Source organism: Camelina sativa, chromosome 18 (assembly GCF_030686135.1).
Source record: "Camelina sativa cultivar CO46 ecotype springtype chromosome 18, ASM3068613v1".
Lineage (NCBI taxonomy): Eukaryota > Viridiplantae > Streptophyta > Magnoliopsida > Brassicales > Brassicaceae > Camelina > Camelina sativa.
Window position 1 is genome coordinate 6,012,052 of NC_141897.1, and position 23,413 is coordinate 6,035,464.

The following is a 23,413-nucleotide window of genomic DNA, read 5'->3' on the forward strand; positions in this document are numbered from 1 at the left end:
ACCTAATCCACTTGTGGGTAAGGACTCTAATCAAATTTTAGCCCTAGTAATCTATGGTTAAAATACTAATATACAAATACCGTTTTTACATGATTGAATCTACAGTTTCTTCGAATGTTCAAAACCTTTTTAAGTTTCTGTTTCAGTTTCGAAATTAAAATTGAAATTTTTTACGCTTTGCTAATCAATTTTTGTATTTTTTCTAATGTTTTTATTTGAGGAATTGGAGCTTAAGCATCGAAATAAAAAATTCTATATTTACCTATCTCTTGAGATTGACAAAAATAATATGTCATTATATAGAATTAAAAGTAGAAAACTTGGTAGGATTATACAGTTGTTGTAAATTAATTTATTAATATATATAGAATTTGAATTCAGTCAAAAAATATATGTCCTATTAATATCTGAATTAGAGATTAAAATTCATAAGAGATAATTTTGTTTTTTTTGTTTTGTTCAAATACAAAGTTGTGTTATTTATTCGCAAAGAGATTTACTTTGATTTATTTTTTTGTAAAAGTACTGAAATGGATATTTCGGATAAAACAATTGTTACAACAAAAGTATTAAGTTTTAAATCAAAATAATTTAAGCAGTTTTCGAGATTGAAACGCAATGATTCCACATGTTGTCCCTCTTCTTCAAATATAGTGTTTCACGGGCAATTAGGGCTGGTCTGTCAGCAATATATTTAATGAGAGTATTGTGACACACTTTTCCTTCTTGAACAAGATCGGGGCAGCAAGAATCATTGATGGTTGCATTTCCAAAAACAACGGCGACAATATTCAAGGCACAGTGAGGAGAGATTTTAACAAGACAAGTATCCCATAATGATTTTGCTTTAGATTCGTCGACCGAAAATACAGGAACAAAGGCGCAAACCAAGGCTACAACAATGAATAGCATAGCAACCTGAGAGGTAAATTTAGCCATATGTGCTTAAACGTGAAATTTACCGACTATTATTTCTTATATGAAAAGAATGTAAGGATGTGTGTTTTGTATTTGATATTATAGACACAAAGCTACATAAGCTATTTCTATGTAAAACCCGACGTAACTATCATAACATATTACAAAACTAAAAAAAATAATGAGAAAGAGTTTATTTTCTTGGTAAATAAATACACTATGAGAGTTTAAATTTCTCTTTTCAATTATTGTTTTTAAAATTATAATGAAAAATTTAGTACAAGTAAAGATATCTTGTTTAAATGGAGAACGTTGTAATTTTGTTTTAAATCATCAAAATTCTAAGCCAAATTTTTGAATATGAGATTATAAACTAACTGAAATATATAGAGTATTAAATATATTAATCTATTTTTAGTAGTTTCACATACGAATAGTGTAAAATCCGCGAACAAAAATGTGTATTTTGGGGATGGGTGTCGATCAACACCAAGGGGGTGTCGGTCGACACCAACATTTTTCTGGTTCGACCAGTTCGATTTAATTGTCGATTTTTGGTCGGTTTGGTTTAAGAAAAACCAAGGAACCGTGTTATTTAAGTGGGAGAACGACCTAGGGCGTGTTTTTATTGTTTTACTCCGCTTGAAACAGAGAGAAAAGGAGAGTAACAGTTTCTTAAGGTTTTGGTGAGAGTTTGTGAGATTTCAAGGAGTTTTTGGTGAGATCTTTCTGTGGGAGTGAAGATCCAGGGCTAGAGATGTGTTAGAAGCTTGCTAGGAAGGTTGGATTCATCGTGGTTGGTCAGAAACTTCCTGCAAAGAGGTGAGTGCATGACCATGGCTGATCTAAGCCTGAGATTCCTTTGTTCTTGCTTGTTTGTTGTTGTTTTGTGTGTTTTTCTTGCTGGGAATGGTTGTTATAGGTTCCTATGGATGCATATGGCTTTGGGTTTGAGTATTGGACGATTTGGTGGTGATTGGAACCGAGATGCGACTCTCGGCTTTGAGCGGTTCGCGATTGCAGAGTCAGTGTCGATCGACACCAGGAGGGTGTCGGTCGACACTAGTGAAGCAGCATCGATCGACACTATGGGATAGTGCCGATCGACACTTGGCTGGTGTTGGTCGACACCTTCCTTCCAGCAAGACGATGTTTGTTTTCCTGGTTTGTATACTTTGTTTGTTGATTGTTTTGGACATTGGTATCTCAGTTGCTTGTGTGTATAGCCCAATAGATGGGAGGATTGCCTCACTGAGTGTTTATCAAATACGCATGCATCTGAATCTGTGTTTGTGGTGCAGGTAAAGGCAAAGTGTGATCGTGGAATCAAGGGGAGCGGAGGATGTTCTAGTGACTAGATTGTTTGTTGCAAGGCTTCTGTTAGGTTGCAAGAGTTGGGTCAGTAGAACCTTGCTAGGTTTCTGGTTCCTTGCTTTATGTTGTTTGGTTATTGGATATTTGCAATGGTCTGTTATTGGTTATTTATTATGGGATATTTGTTGGTTTATTGGTATTGAATATTTTCCACTGTTTTGGTTTGATTGTGGTTAGGAGTCTAGTGAGTATGAGACCACTAATTTAGAGTATTTGTTATTATTATTATTATTATTATTTATTCTTTGTAATAAAAAAACGGGTTGGGTCGTTTCAGTTTGGTATCAGAACCCTTATGGTTCTAGGTTTGGGTTCACTAGGCTTTGTGTTGTAGTTGTTTGGGATTGCATGTCTAGACTGATTATGTGAGTTAGTCAATTGTTTGTGGCATGGAGTCCTAGAACATCCTCTTCGAGCCTACAGTGTGATTCCATGGTGAGTTTATATTTTTGTGTTATGTATAATTGCGTGCTTAGCCTTCTGTTCAGTGTAGTGCTGATGGTTAGAGAGGGTGCTGTTACTGGTCGTGGTCGTGGACGCGAACGTGGTCATGGTAGGGGCAGAGTCCCAGCAGTTAGTGAGACCGGGGACCAGAGTGAGACAGCTGAGGGTGTTGGCGAGTCGTAGGGGTTTCAGGAGGGGTCCACGAGTGTGGCCGGGGGTAATGAACGGACCGTAGGCACTGATGGAGTCGGTGTGGGCGGGGTCCGTGCTGGGTTGGCTGGTGATGCTAGGGTTCCGGGTGCGGGAGTCCCAGCACGTGGAGCCCCTGGAGGAGGCATTGATCTTGCGAGCTTGTTGACACAGCTGTTGCAGCGAATACCGGGAGTGGTTCCGGCTCAGGATCGGGTAGTGCCGCCAGTGGCGGCAGGGGTGCAGCAGCCAGTGGCTGCGGATGTAGGAGCTCATTCTCGTTATGTCAGTATGTTGAGGGAGATGAACTATATTGGTACCGAGCGGTTTTAGGGAGGTACTGATCCTACTTTTGCTGATCCGTGGAGGACGAGAGTGGAACGTAACTTCCAGTCTCTCAGATGTCCTGAGGAGTTTTCGGTGGATATAGCAGTTCACAACCTTGCTGGTGATGCTCAGTTGACTTGGACATTTTCGGTGGAGGTGCAGTTCCTTCAGCTATCTCAGGGGACCCGGAGATTGTGCGAGTTAGACTTGGAGTTCAGTCGACTTCTGATGTATGGGGGTCGGGCTATAGAGTCTGAGGATGTTCAAATCAGGAGGTTTATGAGGGCCCTATGTGAAGACGTGAGGGTTCACTGTAGAGGTTGGGGTTGTGCTACTCGTGCTGAGCTGGTTGAGACTGCAACAGAGATTGAGGAGGACATTTGGGCACAGTCAGTGACGGTTAGTCCGGCAGTTCAGCCTCAGAAGGCTCAGCATTATGGAGGTTCTAGCAAGGGCGGCAAGTCTGCCGAGGGAACCACGAAGAAGTGGGAAGCTACGCAGAAACCGAGTGGTGCAGGGTGCTATGGGTGTGGTAGTTTGGAGCACAAGGTAGCTAGCTGTCCCCATAGGAGTGCAGTGCTGGCGGCTCAGGCAGCGGTTTGTGTATGCTATCATTGCAGGGAGCCAGGGCACATCAAGCCCAAATGCCCCAAGTTGCAGCCGATGCCAGACGCAGCTTTGCAGCAGGTAGTGCAGTCGGGAGTGCAGCAAGTGGCACAGATTGAGCAGGCGCCACGGGTTTACACGACTGTAGAGACTGGTGGAACCAGTGCCGGGGCGATCACATGTATAATTTCTGGTGCATTGTCTTTGTGAATTCTAGTAGGTTCATATTTTATTTTTGCCTATGATAAAGTGTTAGGTTCACAACACATGAGGTTTGTGTAGGGAACTTGTTGGTGGGCGGGTTTAAGTCCCTTGTTATGTTTGATTCTGGAGCTACTCAGAGCTTCATTACTCTGGAGTGTCAAGAGAGTGCAGATATCAGAAGGAGATCCCGGAGAGCGTACGGGTGTGGTCTGAGTTGCTGGAGGCAAGTTTCTGAGAGTTATTGGTCGAGCGAGGGGGGTTGATATTCAGATCGCATGAGAGTCATGGCTAGCGGATTTGCTTATCAGTCCTGTGGAGTTGTATGATATTATTTTGGGGATGGATTGGTTGCATCGGCATATGGTCCATCTTGATTGTCATCGGGGTAGTGTGGAGTTTGAGAGTTCAGGAGGGAAGTTGGTTTTTCAAGGAGTTAGACCGACTTTGGGTAGTCTTGTGATCTTGGCCGTGCAGTCTTGGAAGACGATCGAGAAGGGTCGTGGGGCAGTCTACGGTTAGCGGTATTCAGGGTGTAGAGGAGTTCGAGGATGTGTTCCAGTCATTGTAGGGGTCATCTCGGTCTAATCCTTTTACGATTTAACTGGAACGAGGGAAGACACCGTTATCGAAGGCTCCTTACAGGATGGCTTCAGCAGAGATGGCAGAGATGAAGAAGCAACTAGAGGATCTGTTGAGCAAGGGTTTCATCCGTCCTAGTGTATCTTCGTGGGGAGCGCCAGTGTTATTTGTTAGTAAGAAGGATGGAGTTTCCCCTTGTGTATTGACTATAGGGGTCTGAACCGGGTCACTGTGAAGAACAAATACCCTCTTCCATGATAGATGAGTTGTTGGATCAATTCAGAGGTGCTACTTGGTTCTCCAAAATAGATCTGGCGTTGGAATCATCAATTTCCGATAGACGAGGCAGATGTGAGGAAGACTGCATTCAGGAAAAGGTATGGGCATTCTAAGTTTGTGGTGATGCCGTTTGGATTGACTAACGCGCCAGCAGCGTTTATGAGATTGATGAACAGCATGTTTCAGGAGTTTATGGACGTGTCTATCATCATTTTCATCGACGCCATCCTGGTTTATTCTAAGAGTCCTGAGGAGCATAAATTGCATTTGAGGGCAGTTCTGGAGAAGCTGTGGGAGCAGAAGTTGTTTGCTAAGCTGAGAAAATGTAGTTTCTGGCAGCGTGAGATGGGTTTTCTGGGTCATATTGTTTCTACAGATGGGGTTTCTGTAGATCTGGAGAAGACTCAGGCTATCAGAGATTGGCCTAGATCGCATAACACCACAAAGATCAGGAGTTTCCTTGGGTTGGCAGGGTATTACAGCAAGGCACGTCGATAACTAAGTTGACAGGGAAAGATGTTCCTTTTGTTTGGTCACAAGAGTGGGAGGAGGGTTTTGCAAGCTAAAGGAGATGTTGACTACTACGCCGATGTTGGCTTTTCCAGAGCAGGGAAAACCCTATATGGTTTATAAATATGCATCCAGAGTTGGTATAGGGTGTACGCTGATGCAGCATGGGAAGGTGGTTGCCTACGCTTCGCGGTAGTTGCGGAAGCATGAGGACAACTATCCTACTCATGACTTGGAGATGACTACTGTAGTTTTTGTCCTGAAGATTATGAGCTGGTGGCGGATTCTGATTTGAAGATAACCTATCACCCTGGTAAGGCTAACTTGGTTGTAGATGCTCTAAGTCGGAAGCGGGCGGATTCGACTCAGGAGTAGGATATGGAGTCCATGGTAGGGGAGATCAGTGCATTGAGTTTGTTTGCAGTTTCTCAGGAGCCGTTGGGTTTGATTGCAGCTGATAGAGCAGATCTCCTGAGCAGGGTGCGGTTGGCTCAAGAGAAGGATTTTGGGCTGGTGAATACCTCTAAGGATGTTGATTCAGAGTATCAGGTCTCAGTTAATGGTATTATTTTGGTGCACGGGCGGATTTGTTTGCCTAAGGATGAGGAGGTGAGGCATGAGATCCTGAGAGAGGTTCGTGCGAGCATATTCTCTATTCATCCAGGAGCGACTAAGATGTACCATGATCTCAAGAGGTACTATCACTGGGTCGGGATGAAGAAGGATGTAGCTATTTGGGTCGCGAGGTGTGATGTGTGTCAGCTAGTGAAGGCTTAACATCAGGTCCCAGGTGGGTTGCTAAAGAGTCTTCCCATTCTAGAGTGGAAGTGGGATATGATTACTATGGACTTTGTGGTGGGTTTGCCAGTGTCTAGGACTTTTGATGCTATTTGGGTCATTGTGGACCAGGTGACTAAGTCAGCACATTTTTTGGCCATTAAGAAGATTGATGGAGCAGCGGTCTTGGCTAAGAAATATGTGAAGGAGATAGTCAGGTTGCATGGGGTGCCAGCGAGTATTGTGTCTGATACGGATTCCAAGTTCACTTTGGTGTTCTGGAGGGCATTTCAGGCAGAGATGGGCACCAATGTGCATATGAGTACAACTTATCATCTCCAGACAGAAGGACAGTCAGAGAGGACGATCCAGACGTTAGAGGACTTGCTGAGGAGATGTGTGCTGGATTGGGGTAGCCATTGGGCAGATCACTTGAGCTTGGTAGAGTTTGCTTACAACAATAGTTACCAGGCGAGTTCTACACTATATTAGGATTTAATTTCATTTCTTTTTGCATTTTTGATTCTATACTCTTCTACTCTACTCTATTTTTAATATAATGAAATTTTCTTTTATCTATGCTTTTGTGTTCTCTGCAATGTGATCTGAGTAGTGAAACAAAGTTTCTAGGGATGGGATAGACGATTTTGTGTTCTTGATCGGTTAGGATGTCTTAGCTTGGTTGTTTATGTTTTATAAATTTTCTTCTAAATTGGTGTTCTTAATGCTATCAACAGACTGAGAGGTTGAGATTAGATCTAAGGCGTTTTACCACCGAGAGGTATAGATGAAATGCTTGAATCAATCAATGCTAGAGATTTACTCACTTAGCCTAAGAGATTAGATGAGTAAAAGGTTTATTGACAATAATGAATCAGTTTGTATTGCCTGCTCGGTCATGTTTCTCCAATGAGAGTTGGGTATGGAAGTGATTAAGGTTGATTGTTTCTATCACGAGAGTGTTTTAACAAGATTTTAGAGATTCATTGTCTAGGGAATATTTGCTTGAGGCATGCAGGACATCCATATTGGTCAGGAACACTTAGGAGTCGATTACCCCATCCTTAAGAGCTTTCGTATTTAAATTGTTTACATTTTTATTCATCACTCAATCCCTTACCCGAACAGGTACACGATCACCTGCTTCGAGTTTACCTTCAAACTGTTCTTGCCTTCCTTCTTTACTTGATCACTCCACCCGCCCTGTACTCGAATGCTTGCATCGAGTGCTTAGGTCGTGTGGTTCTTGTTTATTTGCTTTCTTTTATTTAATTTAGGATTGTTAGATCAAACCCATTTATTGCTTGGCTTGACTTGCATAGTTCTGATCGCATCTTATCTGCTATTATAACAACCATTTGGATTGATAACCATTTGTACTACAACTGCATAGGGAATTGATACCCTGGGTGAAAATCCTGTCATCAATTTGGCGGCGTTGCCATTTGGTTGAATTTAATTTGCTATGTTTAGGATTTCAACACTTGCTAGATCAAGTTCTATAATTTACTTTTGTTAGTTACTGACTTGTTTACTTTCGTATTTCTTTGTCTTGCAATTCAGGTACAACCCGAGTACCCACCCGACCCGTCACTCGATCACCTGGATCGAGTTGACCATCATGTACTCACTCGGTCAACTGTTTATGCATGCAAACACGATCCAAAGGTAGCCAACACTTGAGTCCTTTCATTGACAACATCGACAGACCTAGGCTACTACGTCAACAACAAGTGCAGCAAACACAACCAACAACAATTGAGGAGGATATGAACGGTCCACCAGCTCCTCAAGCAAGGACCAACATAGGAGCAAGAGATGCTCCATCTACTCACACTCAAAGGAATGACATTGTGCCACATGCTGTCCAGAACAACAACTTTGAGATCAAGAGTAGTCTCACCGAGATGATACAGAGCAACAAGTTTCATGGGTTGCCAATGGAGGACCCATTGGACCATTTAGATGAGTTTGATAGGCTCTGTAGCCTAACTAAGATAAATGGAGTTAGTGAAGATGGATTCAAGCTCCGGCTTTTCCCATTCTCTTTGGGAGACAAAGCACACATCTGGGAGAAATCACTCCCCAAGGAGTCCATTACCACCTGGGAAGCATGCAAGAAGGCGTTTCTAGCCAAATTCTTCTCCAACTCCAGAACTGCAAGGTTGCGAAATGATATCTCCAACTTTGTTCAGAAGAGCAATGAGATGTTCAGCGAAGCTTGGGAACGTTTCAAGGGATACACTACCAGATGCCCTCATCATGGTTTCAGCAATGCTTCATTGCTAAGTACACTATACAGAGGAGTGGTCCCAAAGATACGGATGTTGCTGGACACCGCAAGCAATGGAAACTTCCTCAACAAGGATGTCGACGAAGGTTAAGATCTAGTGGAGAACTTGGCTCAATCTGATGGGCATTACAATGAGGAGTACGATCACACTGTGCGATCCAGTGGAGAGGAAGATGCCAAGTAAAAGAGGGACATGAAGGCCCTAAATGACAAGCTGGATAAACTCCTGAACTAGCAGCAGCATGTCCATGCCAAGATGGGGAGAGTACTTGGTTGGTAGACGTGAACTACATCAACAACCACGGAGGTCATAAAGTAGGGCACAATGCCTACATCCCCAATAATCAGTTTCTCAACCAAACCATTCCACACACTTCCTCATCCCTCGATTTAATCTCGATGATGCACCAAGTCTTGTCCACTCAAAAAACCGAGGCGGTGCAAATCAATACAAAATTCAATGACCTCGCAAGACGATTATCCACCAATTATCAGCAACTCCACTACAGATTTGATGCTTTAAGCTCTCGTATTCAGCTGGTCACATATAAATCGACTTCGACTTCAATGAGTCAGGAGTCTGCACTCGCGATAGCACTACGAAGTGGATGCAACTTACCACCTCGGGAAGCACCACCTACCATTCCTGTGGACAGCAATGATTTAGATGGGGAGGATCTCCGTGAGCCGCCCACTCCTACTCACCCACCAAACCATCCCACAAATCAACCCGACCCCTTACCCGATCACCCCACTCGGACTGATGATCGGGTTGACGTTCCCGTAACTCACCACCCACAGACAAACCAGGAGGAGAAAAACAGAAAGAGAGACGATTCGTCCCTCCACCTTATAAGCCACCCTTGCCATTTCCTGGACGGTTACGCAAGGAACTTCGTGAGAAGTACAAAGCATTGTTCGAAAAACAGATGCAGGAACTCGAGCTCCGCATGCCTCTAATGGCCGATGCACCCTGATACCGCCCTACCAAAAGTTCCTGAAGGATGCGGTGATGGAACGGCTCAAGCAAGTCCAAGGAATGGTCAAACTCAATCACGAGTGCAGTGCTATAATCCAAAGGACTGTTACACCTAAGAAACTGAGCGATCTGGGTCGTTCACATTACCTTGCTCGATTGGCCCTTTGAAGTTTGGAAGATGTCTCTGCGATTTGGGGGCATCAATTAGCTTAATGCCTCTAACTGTAGCCAAATGCCTTGGGTTTGAGAAATTCAAACCCACCGACATACAACTAGTTCTAGCAGACCGAACTACAAGGTTACCAAGTGGAGTGTTGGAAGACCTGCCGGTCAAGGTAGGATCGGTAGATGTACCAACCGACTTCGTGGTTTTGGAAATGGATGTAGGACCAAGGGATCCGCTTATATTAGGACGACCATTTTTAGCCACCGCATGAGCAATGATATATGTGAAGAACGAGAAGATCAATTTGAAGCTCGGGGAAGACCTCACTATGCAGTTTAATATTTGGGAAACTATGAAAAAGCCCACAATCGCGGGACAAACTTTCTGGATAGAATAAGTAGAAAAACTGCATGAAGAGACGTTTGAGGAAGTAATAATCGAGGATTGTTTACAAACAGCGCTAACAAAAGATAGCGAGGAGGGATTCATATACAAGGAAACGAAGCTCTATAAGGAATTGCTCGATACCTATCGGGAAGTCATCGAACCGGGGTTAAGTGAATATTCGGGGGAGGGTGAAGAGGAGAAGATGATGATGGACAACCAAAGCTTGAGCAACGCGGTAATTACCTCCTGCGTCATGTCGTGCAGCTGCTCAACACCAGACTACCCGGTCACCAACCCGATCACTACCATGACCAACACACCGAGCCAGGTGATTGAGCATCACTCCGAATCCCACCTACAAGCCTCCAATGACTCGTCCGAGTCAAGGGCGCCCAAAGTAGAACTCAAACCTCTCCCGTCTGGGCTAAGGTTTGCTTTCTTGGGACCTAACTCAACTTATTCGGTTATCGTTAATTCTAGCTTGCCTGAAAAAGAGCTGAAATTGCTCTGCACTCAGTTGAGAAATTATAGAGGGGCAATAGGCTACACTCTAGACAACATTAAGGGTATATGCCCTGATCTCTGCACCCACCGGATAAACCTAGAGGATGAATCATACTCCAGTGTAGAACCTCAGCGCTGGCTAAACCCGAACCTGAAGGAAGTGGTGAAAAAGGAAATTCTGAAGTTGCTCGATGCTGGAGTTATCTACCCCATCTCTGACAGCACTTGGGTTTCCCCGGTGCACTGCGTTCCGAAGAAAGGAGGAATCACCGTCGTCAAAAACGAGAAAGATGAGCTAATTCCCACGAGGACTATCACATGTCATCTGATGTGTATTGACTATAGGAAGCTTAATGCAGCCTCTAGGGAAGACCACTTTCCTCTGCCCTTCATAGACCAGATGCTCGAAAGGCTTGCTAACCACCCCTACTATTGTTTCCTCGACGGGTATAGTGGATTTTTCCAAATCCCTATACACCCCGCCGACCAGGAGAAAACGACGTTCACCTGGCCTTATGGTACGTTTGCCTACAAGAGGATGCCCTTCGGTTTGTGCAACGCTCCCGCAACCTTCCAAAGATTCATGACGTCCATCTTCTCAGATTTAATTGAGGAGATGGTGGAGGTCTTCATGGATGACTTTTTAGTATATGGAGCATCTTTCTCATCTTGTCTTTCAAACCTCTATAAGGTGCTCAAAAGGTGTGAAGAAACCAATCTAGTGCTGAATTGGGAAAAATGCCACTTTATGGTTCATGAAGGGATAGTCCTAGGCCACAAGATCTCAGAAAAGGGGATAGAGGTTGACAAGGCTAAAATAGAAGTGATGGTTCAACTGCAACGTCCTAAATCGGTGAAAGACGTCAGAAGCTTCCTAGGTCACGCAGGATTGTACAAGCGATTTATTAAAGACTTCTCTAAGATCGCCTGACCATTAACGCGACTCCTATGCAAGGAAGCAGAATTTATCGTCGACAAAGATTGTTTAGATGCCTTCAACAAGATAGGAAGCTTTAGTGAGCGCACCGATAGTTCAAACTCCTAATTGGGATTATCCTTTCGAGATCATGTGTGACGCATCAGATTATGCAGTAGGGGTGGTACTTGGCCAAAAAAATAGATAAAAATCTCCATGTGATCTACTATGCCAGCAGAACCATGGACGATGCCCACACAAGGTATGCAACAACTGAAAAGGAAATCCTTGCTATAGTTTTTGCGTTTGAGAAATTTCGGAGTTACTTGGTCGGATCGAAAGTGGTTGTTTACACAGATCATGTCGCCTTAAGGTACATTTACTTAAAAAAGGACACCAAACCTAGGCTCCTCAGATGGATACTACTTCTGCAAGAATTCGACATAGAAATTCTGGATAAGAAAGGAATCGAGAACGAAGTGGTAGACCATTTGTCTAGAATGAGAATTGAGGATCCACTTCCAATAGATGACTCGATGCCCAAAGAGAGACTAATGCACATCGACTTCTTGGAAGAAATGAGCCACACGATTGGGCACACGATAGCTCATTCGATCCCCGAGTCAACAGGGCTGGTCGAATTCATGGCAATCGAGTCAGCTAAGCTACCTTGGTACTCTGAATTTGTGAACTACATGGTTTGCGAGGAAATCCCTAAGGATTACGATGCTCACAAAAAGAAGAAATTCTTCAGGGATATCAACAACTATTACTGGGATGAGCTTTACTTGGACAAAAAAGGGACAGATGGCCTATTCAGACGATGTATAGCAAAGGAAGAAGTCCGAGGGGTACTAGAGCACTGTCATGGGTCCGACTATGGAGGTCATTTCGCTACTTTCAAAACCGTCCAAAAGATACTTCAAGCTGGTTTCTGGTGGCCAACCATGTTCAAGGACGCACAGCTCTTCATAACCAAGTGTGATCCATGCCAGAAAATGGGTAACATCGGTAGGAGGAATGAGAATTCTCAACAGCCGATTTTAGAAGTCGAAGTTTTCGATGTTTGGGGAATAGATTTTATGGGATCTTTCAACCCCCCCTCAAATGGAAATATGTACATCCTGGTAGCAGTCGACTATGTCTCAAAATGGGTTGAAGCAATCGCCAGCGCGACAAATGACCACAAGGTCGTTTTGAAGATGTTCAAAAACATCATTTTCCCAAGATTCGGAATCCCAAGAGTAGTAATCAGCGATGGAGGAACCCACTTCATTAATAGAGTTTTCGACGTCTTGTTAAAGAAGCATGGAGTCAAGCATAAAGTCGCAACAGCTTACCACCCGCAAACCAGCGGCCAAGTGGAGGTGAGTAATAAACCGATCAAAGAAATATTGGCTAGGATCGTGGAATCACAAAAAAAGATTGGCCATTCAAGCTAGATGATGCATTATGGGCCTACCGGACAGCCTAGAAAACACCGATTGGGCGAACTCCTTTCCAGCTTTTTTATGGAAAAAACTGTCACCTACCAGTTGAGGTAGTGATGTGTGTGGTTTTTCACTTTAAATCTTTTACCTTAAAAAGACCACACAACTGCTGAAAGTGCACAGCTACTCGGTAGTAGTATTTAAGGATCGATCACACAGAGAGAGAGTTGTTGTTTAACAGAATCTGACGGAGGTAAGTAAGGCTAGGACTCAATAAAAATAGGGTTTTGGTTGTCACGGTTGTAGCAAGCAAATGAATGTAAATAAAAGCAAGTAAAATAATAAAACAAGTGTTGGGCATTAAGGGGAATCGCAGGGGTGCAATGATCTATCTATCTAGGAAAGTTTAGGGTCAGTTTGTTTATCGCAGGGGTGCAATAAAAGCAAGTTTAGAAACAAAGTACAAAGCAAATAGAATAGAAAGAGTTAGTGGATCTCAAAGCTTCAAAGAGAGGGACGAGGGAGAGGTCTGGACGTCGGCTGCTCCTCTGGTCGTGTCTCTTGGCTGCTCTAATGATTGCACACACTAAAGCCTAGGTTTAGAAGAGTATTTATAGGGTTTTGTCTAGGTTTAGGGTTTTGTAAGGGTAGAAACGTCTTTCTCTTGTTAAGTGCATGGCAAGGGGCGGCGTAGGAAGCTTCTAGAACGGTGGTGAATACTTGGACTGGGCCGCCGTGGTGGTAGCTGTTCAGGCCTTCAATAAAAGCCCATTGGCTTGATGGTTCTTCTTAGGTCGGTTTAAGGTACGTCTCGGTAAATCGGGCATAACTTCCGGATAGGTAGATGGATTGGCTTGATTCAAATTTGAGGAGAAAGATTACTCTCTCAGCTTTCCATACACACAAGGCACGTCTAAATGTGAGTTATGGAAGTTCTTCAAACGTTGTCCGTACTGTAAGGCTCTGAAACTTTCCTAAAACGTATTTTCCTTGCCTTTTGGTCCTTTTTGCTATAAAACCTGTAATACCTTCTTGAAACCTAAAATACTTGATAATGGAAATTAAAGCCTTGAAATCATATCAAACTCTTCCTAAATGCATACTAAAACTATAGCTAAAATGGGTAAAATAATGATGTTATCAACTCCCCCAGACTTAGTGTTTGCTTGTCCTCAAGCAAATAATCAAACTAAATCATGGAAAAGAGGTTTTGAAAATACTGGGAATTCACTTATCTTTGGGTATATTGTCTTTGCACTCTTCATAGCCTTGACATTAGGAACTTCCATTTGTAATCCACCATGAGAGTCATCAACTCTCCTTGATCCCACAATTCTTTAGAGTTTCCAGAATCTCCATTGTCATCTCTTTACATAAATTAAGCAATAATAAAAAGTGAAATCTTACCATGGGAAAATCAATCAATGGCTTGCAGGCTCTCTTCAAGCCAAGACTTTCTTCATATGATTCCTTTCCTCTCCCTTTTCTCACTTCTTTTTTTTTTTTTTAATCAAAGGTGTAGGCGAATATCGGGGTTATCGGTAATTTACCTACCCCTCGCTTCCAAGCTTTGTGTGATCATTTGACTCAAGAGTAGAATAATAAGGTCACAGGTAATTTACCTACATCTCTAAACTGATCAAAATCATCTCATCTTTTATTCTCTCTCTCTCTCTCTTTTTTTTTTTTTTTTTTTTTTTTTTTAGTATTGAAGGGAAGAGAGAGGAGAACATACTCTTGAAGAAGTGCAATGTCTTGTGTGGCTTGAATGTAGAGATCTAGTCCAATGTATACCAATTCCCAGGGCTTGATAATTAAGTCCGGTTTAGGTCTATAAAAGTTAGAGACAACGTTAGATCATCTGAATATCCATCGAATAGGGACTTGGGGGATTGTTGAGTCGGCTCACAGTCTTTCCAAACTTTGGTTCTGTTGTCAAGCATAATCAAGAATGATAAGAGTGTTAATCCAAATCAAATAACCCGTTAGAATAAGATCATAATCCCCTACTAGTTTTGACTCAATAAAAAAATATGTGACTCGATAAAATGTCAAAATTATTGATGTAATAATTGGAAAAAGGTCTCAATTCAACAAAATAGAAAGTAGAATTAGTATAGGATGGAACATCCTTCCACCCAGACTTAAATCACACCGGCCTTGGTGGGAAAAAAGAAAGAGATGAGGAATAAAAATCATAAGGAGAAGTGTAGGGTTTAAGAACAATGTCACCTTGATGCACTACAAGAAAACAAGCAATTAGCGACTGCACTATTAGTCACTATTTAGTCGCTAAACGGTATATTACGACTAAATAGCGACTAAAACTAATAGTCGTAAATCGAGAGTCGCTAAAATAAATAGTCGTAAAATTAGTCGCCAAATAGCGACTACATTACGACTATTTTGCATAGTCGTAAATTTAGTCGTAATGTAGTCACTAAATTTAGCGACTACGCTACGACTATTTTGCGACTACACAAAATAGTCATAATATAGTCACTAAATTTAGTGACTAATTGACGACTAATTTAAAAAATATTGTATTTATACAGCAATTTATATATACTATTTTAATATATATATATATATATTAATTATTTTTAAACATATATAAGTTATTGAATAACGGTTTGTTTTTGGAATGAATTGATATTAAAAATAAATACTATATTTATTATTATGAAACCATGATATTAAAAAAACTGTATTACAAAATAAAACTAAAAACATAATTAAATATAAGAATACATCATACTACTAAAAAAGAAAGTAAATATTGGAGGTATCTTGGGGTAATGCAGAAACATCAAGGAGGTTACTTTGCTTTCCCATATGAGAAGTCTTTTGCTTTTGAGATGAATGTTAAAGATTTTGACCTGAAGCAAACTGCAGAGACGAGACAAGGAGAAAGGAAGCTGAGCTGATGGAAGCATCTCTTAAGGAACTTAAGGCGAGGGAGAATGAGCTCAGGTTGCTTAATGACACCATCAGAGAGAAATCAGCTGAACTGGAGAAAAAAGAAGTTTGCTTACATATACCTAAACTGGATTTAACAAACACAAACGAGGGAGAATGAGCTCAGGCTGCTTACATACCTTGAAGCGAGGGAGAATGAGCTCAGGTTGCTAACATATACCTCCTAAACTGGATTCAACAAACCCAAACAACTTTGAGTCTATATGGTCACATGAATTCTCTTATGAACTGGATTCTCTTGGACTTAGCTCAAGCAAATATACCTTAGCCTTGGAGCCAACATGAGAAGGACGGAATATAAATTGCCTATTCAGGTTACTGACTTGAATAGTGTCCATGTCAATCTGTAACACAAGGGAATCCAAACTGTTAGATGCGAAAATTGATCTTTGTAGATTCTTGACAGGTTGAATACAACGAAGGGTGCTGCATTGGTTTAAACATGAGAGCCCTATGATAAACGGAAGAAAATAGTTTGGTCCTCATCCTGACGCGAATGCTCTTCCACGTTAAGCCTTATAAGTTAAAAAAACGCCCATAAGAGCTCATAGAAATCTGGGTAACTGTTTGCAAAAAAGGCAGTGTTTTACCCTACTTACAGTTCTTCTCTATGCAATGGTACAGACAGGAACTGCAGGAGGACTTTAAATAGTAGATCATCCTACAATTAAATATAGAGAAGATATAATAGAGATCTACTGTATGGTGTTAAACTAAAGCCCCAAAAACGAATGACAGATACAGAAGGATAAACTAAAACCTCATGCATGAACAACCGGACGAAGGATGTGGAAAAGACAACACTCTTCTTGGTAAGAACCTCCACCAAAGGCTTGTTGACCTTATCCGCTCATACTTTCCATCTCCATTGACCTAAATAAGAACTAGTTTGAGTAAGTAACATCGCTGATGTAGTTGCAAACAAAAACCATAGTTATATAATCAACAATGTTAAAAAAAATCTCATGACCCACAATATTAAGACATCTGACCTTGGCTTGGCTTGATTGTGAATTTTAGTCTTTGAAGAGAATGAGAGCTGAGGAACGGCGATTGAGGAAGGAGGAGAAGAAGATTGTGAATGTTAGTCATCACACCTCCATTAGAATTCGTCACATCACCAACCAACTCACACAGCTCCCCATCGTTTCTCACCGCAAGCTGAAAGTGAAGTGACACAATCATAGTCTTCTTGTTATCCCTCTCTGTGTTTCCAGTCAATTCCATAACTTACACAGATCTAATTTACAAAAAAAAAAAAAAAACCCCTTTCAAATTAGGGTTTTATGAAACCCCGTTCAAATTAGGGTTTTATGAATTTGAAGGTCAAAATAACTGAGAGAGAAGGGGTAATTACCTCGGCGGCTAGCTAAATCCAAGCTACGACACCAACACGTTCGGCGTACTCGTCCTTCTTACGAAATCGAGCTAATCGGCCAATGGGGAACAGGAGACCGGCTGTACTGCTTTTTAGTTGTCGCCTTCTTAGCAAGGCGAGATCCAATCATCGCCGATCTCGAACCCACCAGCAACAAGCTCGCTCATAGTCGGAATTTCAAAGGGTGAATTTGGATTCTGTGAGAGAGAGAGAGAGAGAGAGATGAATTACGGCAGAAGAAGAAGCACAAAAATAGAAAAGGCTTTGAAGAATTTTAGGCCCATATTTCATTTTCCCTCTATATTATAAATCTTTCAATGTAAATTTTAGATTATTTTCAATTTTGAAGTATGAGTATAAAGTTCAAGGTTTAGAGTTTATAACATGGTTTGGGATTTAAGTTTTAGAAATTTGGAACTAGAAAATTATATATATATATATATATATATATATATATATATATTGAATTGTTGGTTAAAGATTTAAATTTATAAGTTAGTAGGTTTTTTAAAACTTATTTTTTGTAAAGAAAATATGTAAATAGTTTTAAATATTAGTTTTATGGTTTATGAATTAATTTCTATGATCAAGAATTTAAAGTTCAAGATTTAGAGTTTATGATTTAGGTTTTGGAGTTTGGTTAATGGTTTTGGGTATAGGGTTTAGGGTTAAGATTTAAGATTTGTGATAGATTAATTTTCTTATAAGTTCTAAAGCTTGGTTTATGTATATATAATAATAATTATGTTTTAGTTTTATGGTTTATGAATTAATTTCTAAGATTAAAAATTGAAAGTTAAAAATTTAGAGTTTATGATTTAAGTTTTGGAGTTTGGTTAAAGTTTAAAACTAAATTTTAAATTTTTTAATTTTCTTAAATAGCGACTGATATGCAACTTTTTACCGACCTTTACCTTGAGTCACATATTAGTCGCTAAATTGGTGACTATTTAGTGACTACTTGTTCTGGTATGCGATATAGTCATAAAATAGTCGCTAAATTGGTGACTATTTGTTTCGATATGCAATATAGTCATAAAATAGTCGCTAAATTACGACTAATATACCGACTATTATATGTAGTCACAAAAAGGCGACTAATATACGACCAAATATTTATAGTCGTAAAATAGTCACCCAATAGTCATTAGATAGTCACCAAAAATAACGACTACATATGTAGTCACCAATTGTAGTCGTAAAAACCATGTTTTCTTGTAGTGATGGAATGATGTTGTGTCGACTCTAAAACATTTTATGGTTGCCCGAAAATTGGCTAGAGGTCGGCTGTGGAATGAAAATGTGGTGACTAACCATTTGTAACTTCCTTTGGTTGCTTGACATCGAGTTTGAACTAGGCTAAGTTCAATTGAATTCTGTTTGATATATCTCTAAATGCATCCTCCTTGAACAAAAACCTAAAACCATCAATAAAAATGAGGAAATAAAAATAACAAATGCATACCTAAATAAAAGAATGGTGATGGTTGGTGGTGGGGATGGTGGTGGTTCGGATTAGTCTCACGGTACACGGATGAACGGACGCGGACATAACAGCTGGCACGGTGGTGCGGTACGCGGTACATGGTGCAAGACATGGCATCCGCTATGGCTGGTATGGCTGGTGGGGACTCTCGGCATCGATCACATGAGGATTGTGATTGATCCGTTGCCTTCGGCTTGCTTCTGTCACATTGAACATGGCCGGTCAGTAGGTGGTGCTTGCCACTAGACATAGTTGTGCATTGCTAATCCATGGGTACTTCTTCTTCCTTCTTTTTTTTTGGCTTTTCTGTTTTCTATTTTTTTTTTGTGTTTTTTTTTAAAAAAACCTGAAACTAAAATGCAAAAATATCAGTAGTAAAAGAAAATAATTCCTAAAAATAAATACTTACTAGCTTGGGTTGCCTCCCAAGAAGCGCACTTGTTTAACGTCGTTGGCTCGACTTTGGCTTGCTTTCTCAAGCAGGATGAGGAGAGTGGGTTGTCCTAAGACAAGCTCTCTTGGATCTTCCTCCATTGTAGGCATCAGGTGGCTCCTTAAGTTCATCTTCTTCTCCACACCTTCGAGTAGGTGGGTTGAATGGTTTTGCCTCATAGAAGATGTCTCCATTGATGTTGGTGAGAGTCATTCTTCGGTTAGGCCAGTCCATGACGGCTCCAGCTGTGGCTAGGAATGCTCCTCCAAGGATAAGTGGTGTAAACCTTCCTTTCTCAGCATTGATAACTTGAAAATCAGTTGGAACATTGCAGATTCCAACTCTCACATGAATGTCTCGGACCATTCCTTCGGGTATTGTGAATGAGGAGTTGGCGAGTCCTATGCGTATGTCTGAGGGTTGTAAGTGTCTCAATCCAATCTTCCTTGCAGGATCGGTTGACATGATGTTGATACATGAACCAGAATCACATAATGCATCTTCGAATTTAACACCATTGATGGAACAAGTGATGAGGAATCGGCCAGGGCTCTCCATTTTGTGTAGTGTTCGCAAATCTTCAGGTTCCAAAGCTTTTAGGAACAGATCTCTAATATCTTCTACCGATTCTCTGCTTTCCAAAAATAAACGAGAGATATCATGTTGGCACCAAGCATTCATGAAAGACGTACCAAGGGGTAAAGCTTTGACAGCTTTGTTGAACTTCTCCAAGTCTTCCTCGCTAATGTGTCTTCTACGCCATAGTTTTTGTGTTTCGGCTGGTGCGTTTGGATAGAGAGATAGTCTTGCCTCTCTAAAGTGATCCTCCACATGTTCTTCAGTAATATAGCTCTCCATGAAGAAACGCTTCAATGGGAATTGCTCCACGCTTCTTCGAACGAGATGTGGGGCGGGATAGCTTTCATCAAAGTCTTAAACTTGTCTCTTGGGGGCTCATCCCATCTAGAGACTGTTTGTATCTCTCCAAACTAGGCGGTTTGGTGCTCATTTCCTTCTTCTACAACCGGCTCAGCTTCTGGTTCTCCTTGTTGAGGGTTAGAAAAATCGGATCCATCATCTCCAATGGACTCATCCTCATAGTCGGTTTCATACTCCTCTTCTTCTTCAGCGATTTCTTCTTCTCCTAGACCTTCAAGGTTTCGTGGTGGTGAGGCTTCAAGAGTTGTTACAGCAAAACAATCCTTGATAAGGATCGAAACTTCTTCTCCTTGAGAGATCTCTTGCAAATCGGGTGTAGAACTCTTGGTCTCCATCGAAACTTGTAGCTTATCTCTCAATTTTTTTTTTTTTATGTTCTGCAGCTTCTAGGGGAACTTCTTTCACGTCGAGATATTGTGGAGGAGGAGTAGGGTTCGCCCTTTTTTTTATAGGGCCAAGAATTCCTTTTCCTAAAAGGAATCATGAAAGTTTTCCTTTTTCATCAAGAATTTCTTTTTTTCTTCCTTCTTCTTCTCCATCGATTCGATTTTCTTCCTTGGTGTGTCCAGCAACACACGAGATTGAGCTCTCCAGATTCTCCACAAGAGACTTGATTCTCGTTTCCATGGCAGCTTGCTTAGCTCCAATATTAGACTCAAGTAGTGGAACAAGAAGACTAGTAAACTCTTCGGTTAGAGTGTCTCCCAAGGTATCAAATTGTTTACCAATCTCTTCCACTTTGGTTTCGGTTTTCCTAGCTCTTTCTTCATACTTCTCCATATGGTTGCACAGGTCGAAGGTCTTGTTAAGAATAGCTTCGGTGTTATTGAAGCAATGGCTCTCCAAAGTGTTAATCTTCATGTTGCAATCGCTAATCTCCTTAGCATTTTCTCTTATCTTCTTTGAATGTTGATTCTGCTCTTCTTCAAGACAATGGAACTTCTTCTCAATGGCTTCAGCAGTTTTAGAACTTCCCTCCTCTATTCTTTTAACTTCAATAGCAATATCATCCATTCTTCCCGAAAGATCAGATTGGATTTTGTCAAGGTTTCCATGTAGCATCTTCATAGTCCCATCTAGAGAGTCTGTCATCCGACTTATAAAGTTCAGCATCATTTCATCTTCAGCTTTTTGTTGTGTAGACTTACGATGGTTGTCTTGGTAGAAGTGGTGTGGAAGTCGGAAAGGATCTCGGTAGGGACGGTTTAAATTGGCTTCGGCTCTCCTTGGATAGGGTCTTTGAAAACGTGATGGACGGTGACTTGGGACAGGTTCCCAATCTTCATAAACATCATATGGTGCTGAAAATGGTCGGGTTCTAGGGTTACCTCAGTAAAAAGCTTCTTTATGGTGTTGAAATTGTCGAAAATTGTTGTTTTCGGTAACTTCTTCATTAGGGAACTGATATGTATTGCAACAGTAGAAGTCTTTGAGCTTTTCTTCTCCATCTTCTTTAGCAGATGATAGATCATAGGGCTCATCATTCTCCATTGGAAAATCTTCATATTCTATAGCTCTTTCCTTGAAATAAGCTTCTTCCTCATTGGTTGGGTAATATTTTTCTCTAGTCCACTCCTTTGACTTGTTAGGATCGGTTGGATCATCACATGAGGCTCCATGTTCCTCTTCAGCATCAGTAGGTTGATATAATTGATCTGCACTCCAATTATTGCATTCACCGGATTTGTTGAACAGGGCTTCTACTTTCCACTCTAGGCGGCTCTCGATGGTGTTAATAGTGTAGCCTAAGTTGATAAGCTTAGTTCCATGATCTTGTAAATCCTCAAAGTTTTTTGAAACTTGGTTGTTGACAACATTGATTTGTTCCTCCAAGCTTGTAACATCCTTGGTGATAGTCTCGAGTTTGGCTCCAAACTCAATGCTCATCTTATCCAACATAGCATTTAGAACTCTATCATCTTCATGAGATTGTCTTCATTGTAAGAGCTCCTTGAAGTGATTGCTTATCGATTGTCATAGAAAAAGTTTTCATTGACATCGACATTCATAACTTCTTGTGGATCAAGGTGATGGTCCGTTGCAAAGCATGGCACGTCCGTGTGGTACGGCGTGTAAGAGTGGGCAGCTTGGCAGTAAGCTGGTCCAAGTGGTGCTCGGCCTCCAGATGGTCGAGTGAAAGCACTGCGACAAGGTTGCCTAAGTGATGGTACAATGCTTGGTCGAGAGCGACCAATGCTTGTACCTTGCAGTGAGTGGGCTTGCGGAATGGATGAGTCTTCGTCCGTGGCTCGGTAATGTGACATGAACTCGGCCATTGTGAGATTCTCAAAATCTCCTGGGAGAGCGTCGAGGTTCATCCTCAAGGTCTCCTGAAACAATGAAAAACAAAAAGAAAAATTAAAAGCAAGGTGTCCTAGACGTTACTCTAGTTCCTAGACTCTTGTAAACAACAATCTCTCCCCGGCAACAGCGCCAAAAAGCTTTGATGTGTGTGGTTTTTCACTTCAAATCTTTTACCTTAAAAAGACCACACAACTGCTGAAAGTGCACAGCTAATTGGTAGTAGTATTTAAAGATCGATCCCACAGAGAGAGAGAGTTGTTGTTTAACGGAATCCGACGGAGGTAAGTAAGGCTAGGACTCAATAAAAATAGGGTTTTGGTTTTCACGGTTGTAGCAAGCAAATGAATATAAATAAAAGCAAGTAAAATAATAAAACAAGCGTTGGGCATCAAGGGGAATCACAGGGGTTCAATGATCTATCTATCTAGGAAAGTTTAGGGTTAGTTTGTTTATCTAAAACTCGAACTACGAAACACTAATGAACCGTTAACTTAAAGTTATCAAGCTAACCGTCTAAGATCACTACAATTCGTTACTCAACTGTCGCAGGCAACGACGCATAAATCAAAGCATTTAAAACAGTTTCGATTCTAATCCGTGGAATTCCATAGGTAAGGGGTATGTGCTTCCTATGTCTCCCCACATATCTAAGCTAGCTCAAACACACATGCAACTTTTGGCAAAGCACACACACTTTAGATCATAGTTAGTTCATGAGGCTAACTTAAAGCATTAGGTAAAGACTTAGAATTAAAGCATAGAATAAACAGATTTAAATCTAACAAACCCTAAAAATTGCCAGCTAAACAAAGATCATCTCCCCCCTTTGATTTATCCCTTTAAACCAACCTAGAAAACTACTCTAGCATGTTTAAGGGAATCATCAAAGCAATGTTTAAACAATTCATAAACATAAAAGAATAAATAGAGAAGAGGGTTTTAGATATTACTTCAATGATTGTCAAACAAAGTTGTAGGATCTTCTCCCTTAGAAACAAAGTACAAAGCAAAC

At 41.1% G+C, this 23,413-nt stretch overlaps 1 protein-coding gene, 1 long non-coding RNA gene and 1 other non-coding gene across 14 annotated transcripts; all 3 read right to left on the reverse strand.

The window, feature by feature from the left end:
* Window positions 1–591: 591 nt before the first annotated feature.
* LOC104760707 (uncharacterized) lies at window positions 592–939 on the reverse strand. The gene has a single exon (XM_010483675.1). The coding sequence runs from the start codon at window positions 937–939 to the stop codon at window positions 592–594; it is 348 nt and encodes a 115-aa protein (XP_010481977.1).
* Window positions 940–8,369: 7,430 nt separating this feature from the next.
* Window positions 8,370–8,476, reverse strand: LOC147921589 (small nucleolar RNA R71). Its single transcript, XR_015589902.1, has one exon. It is a non-coding gene; the product is annotated as a small nucleolar RNA R71 (small nucleolar RNA).
* A 7,079-nt stretch (window positions 8,477–15,555) lies between these two features.
* LOC147921590 (uncharacterized) lies at window positions 15,556–17,591 on the reverse strand. 12 transcript variants are annotated; one of them, XR_015589211.1, is made up of 7 exons: window positions 17,219–17,591; window positions 16,854–17,101; window positions 16,622–16,734; window positions 16,461–16,522; window positions 16,125–16,376; window positions 15,981–16,029; window positions 15,556–15,892 (listed from the first exon to the last, which is right to left on the reverse strand). It is a non-coding gene; the product is annotated as an uncharacterized LOC147921590 (long non-coding RNA). The 12 variants fall into 12 exon arrangements; XR_015589214.1 differs by having other exon boundaries at window positions 15,556–15,887; window positions 17,219–17,521; XR_015589222.1 differs by having other exon boundaries at window positions 15,556–15,887; window positions 16,125–16,205; window positions 17,219–17,519.
* Between the last annotated feature and the right edge of the window lie 5,822 nt (window positions 17,592–23,413).

Excerpts from the sequence above, each read along its gene's own strand:
- LOC104760707 (XM_010483675.1), bottom strand. The coding sequence starts at position 939 with ATGGCTAAATTTACCTCTCAGGTTGCTATGCTATTCATTGTTGTAGCC.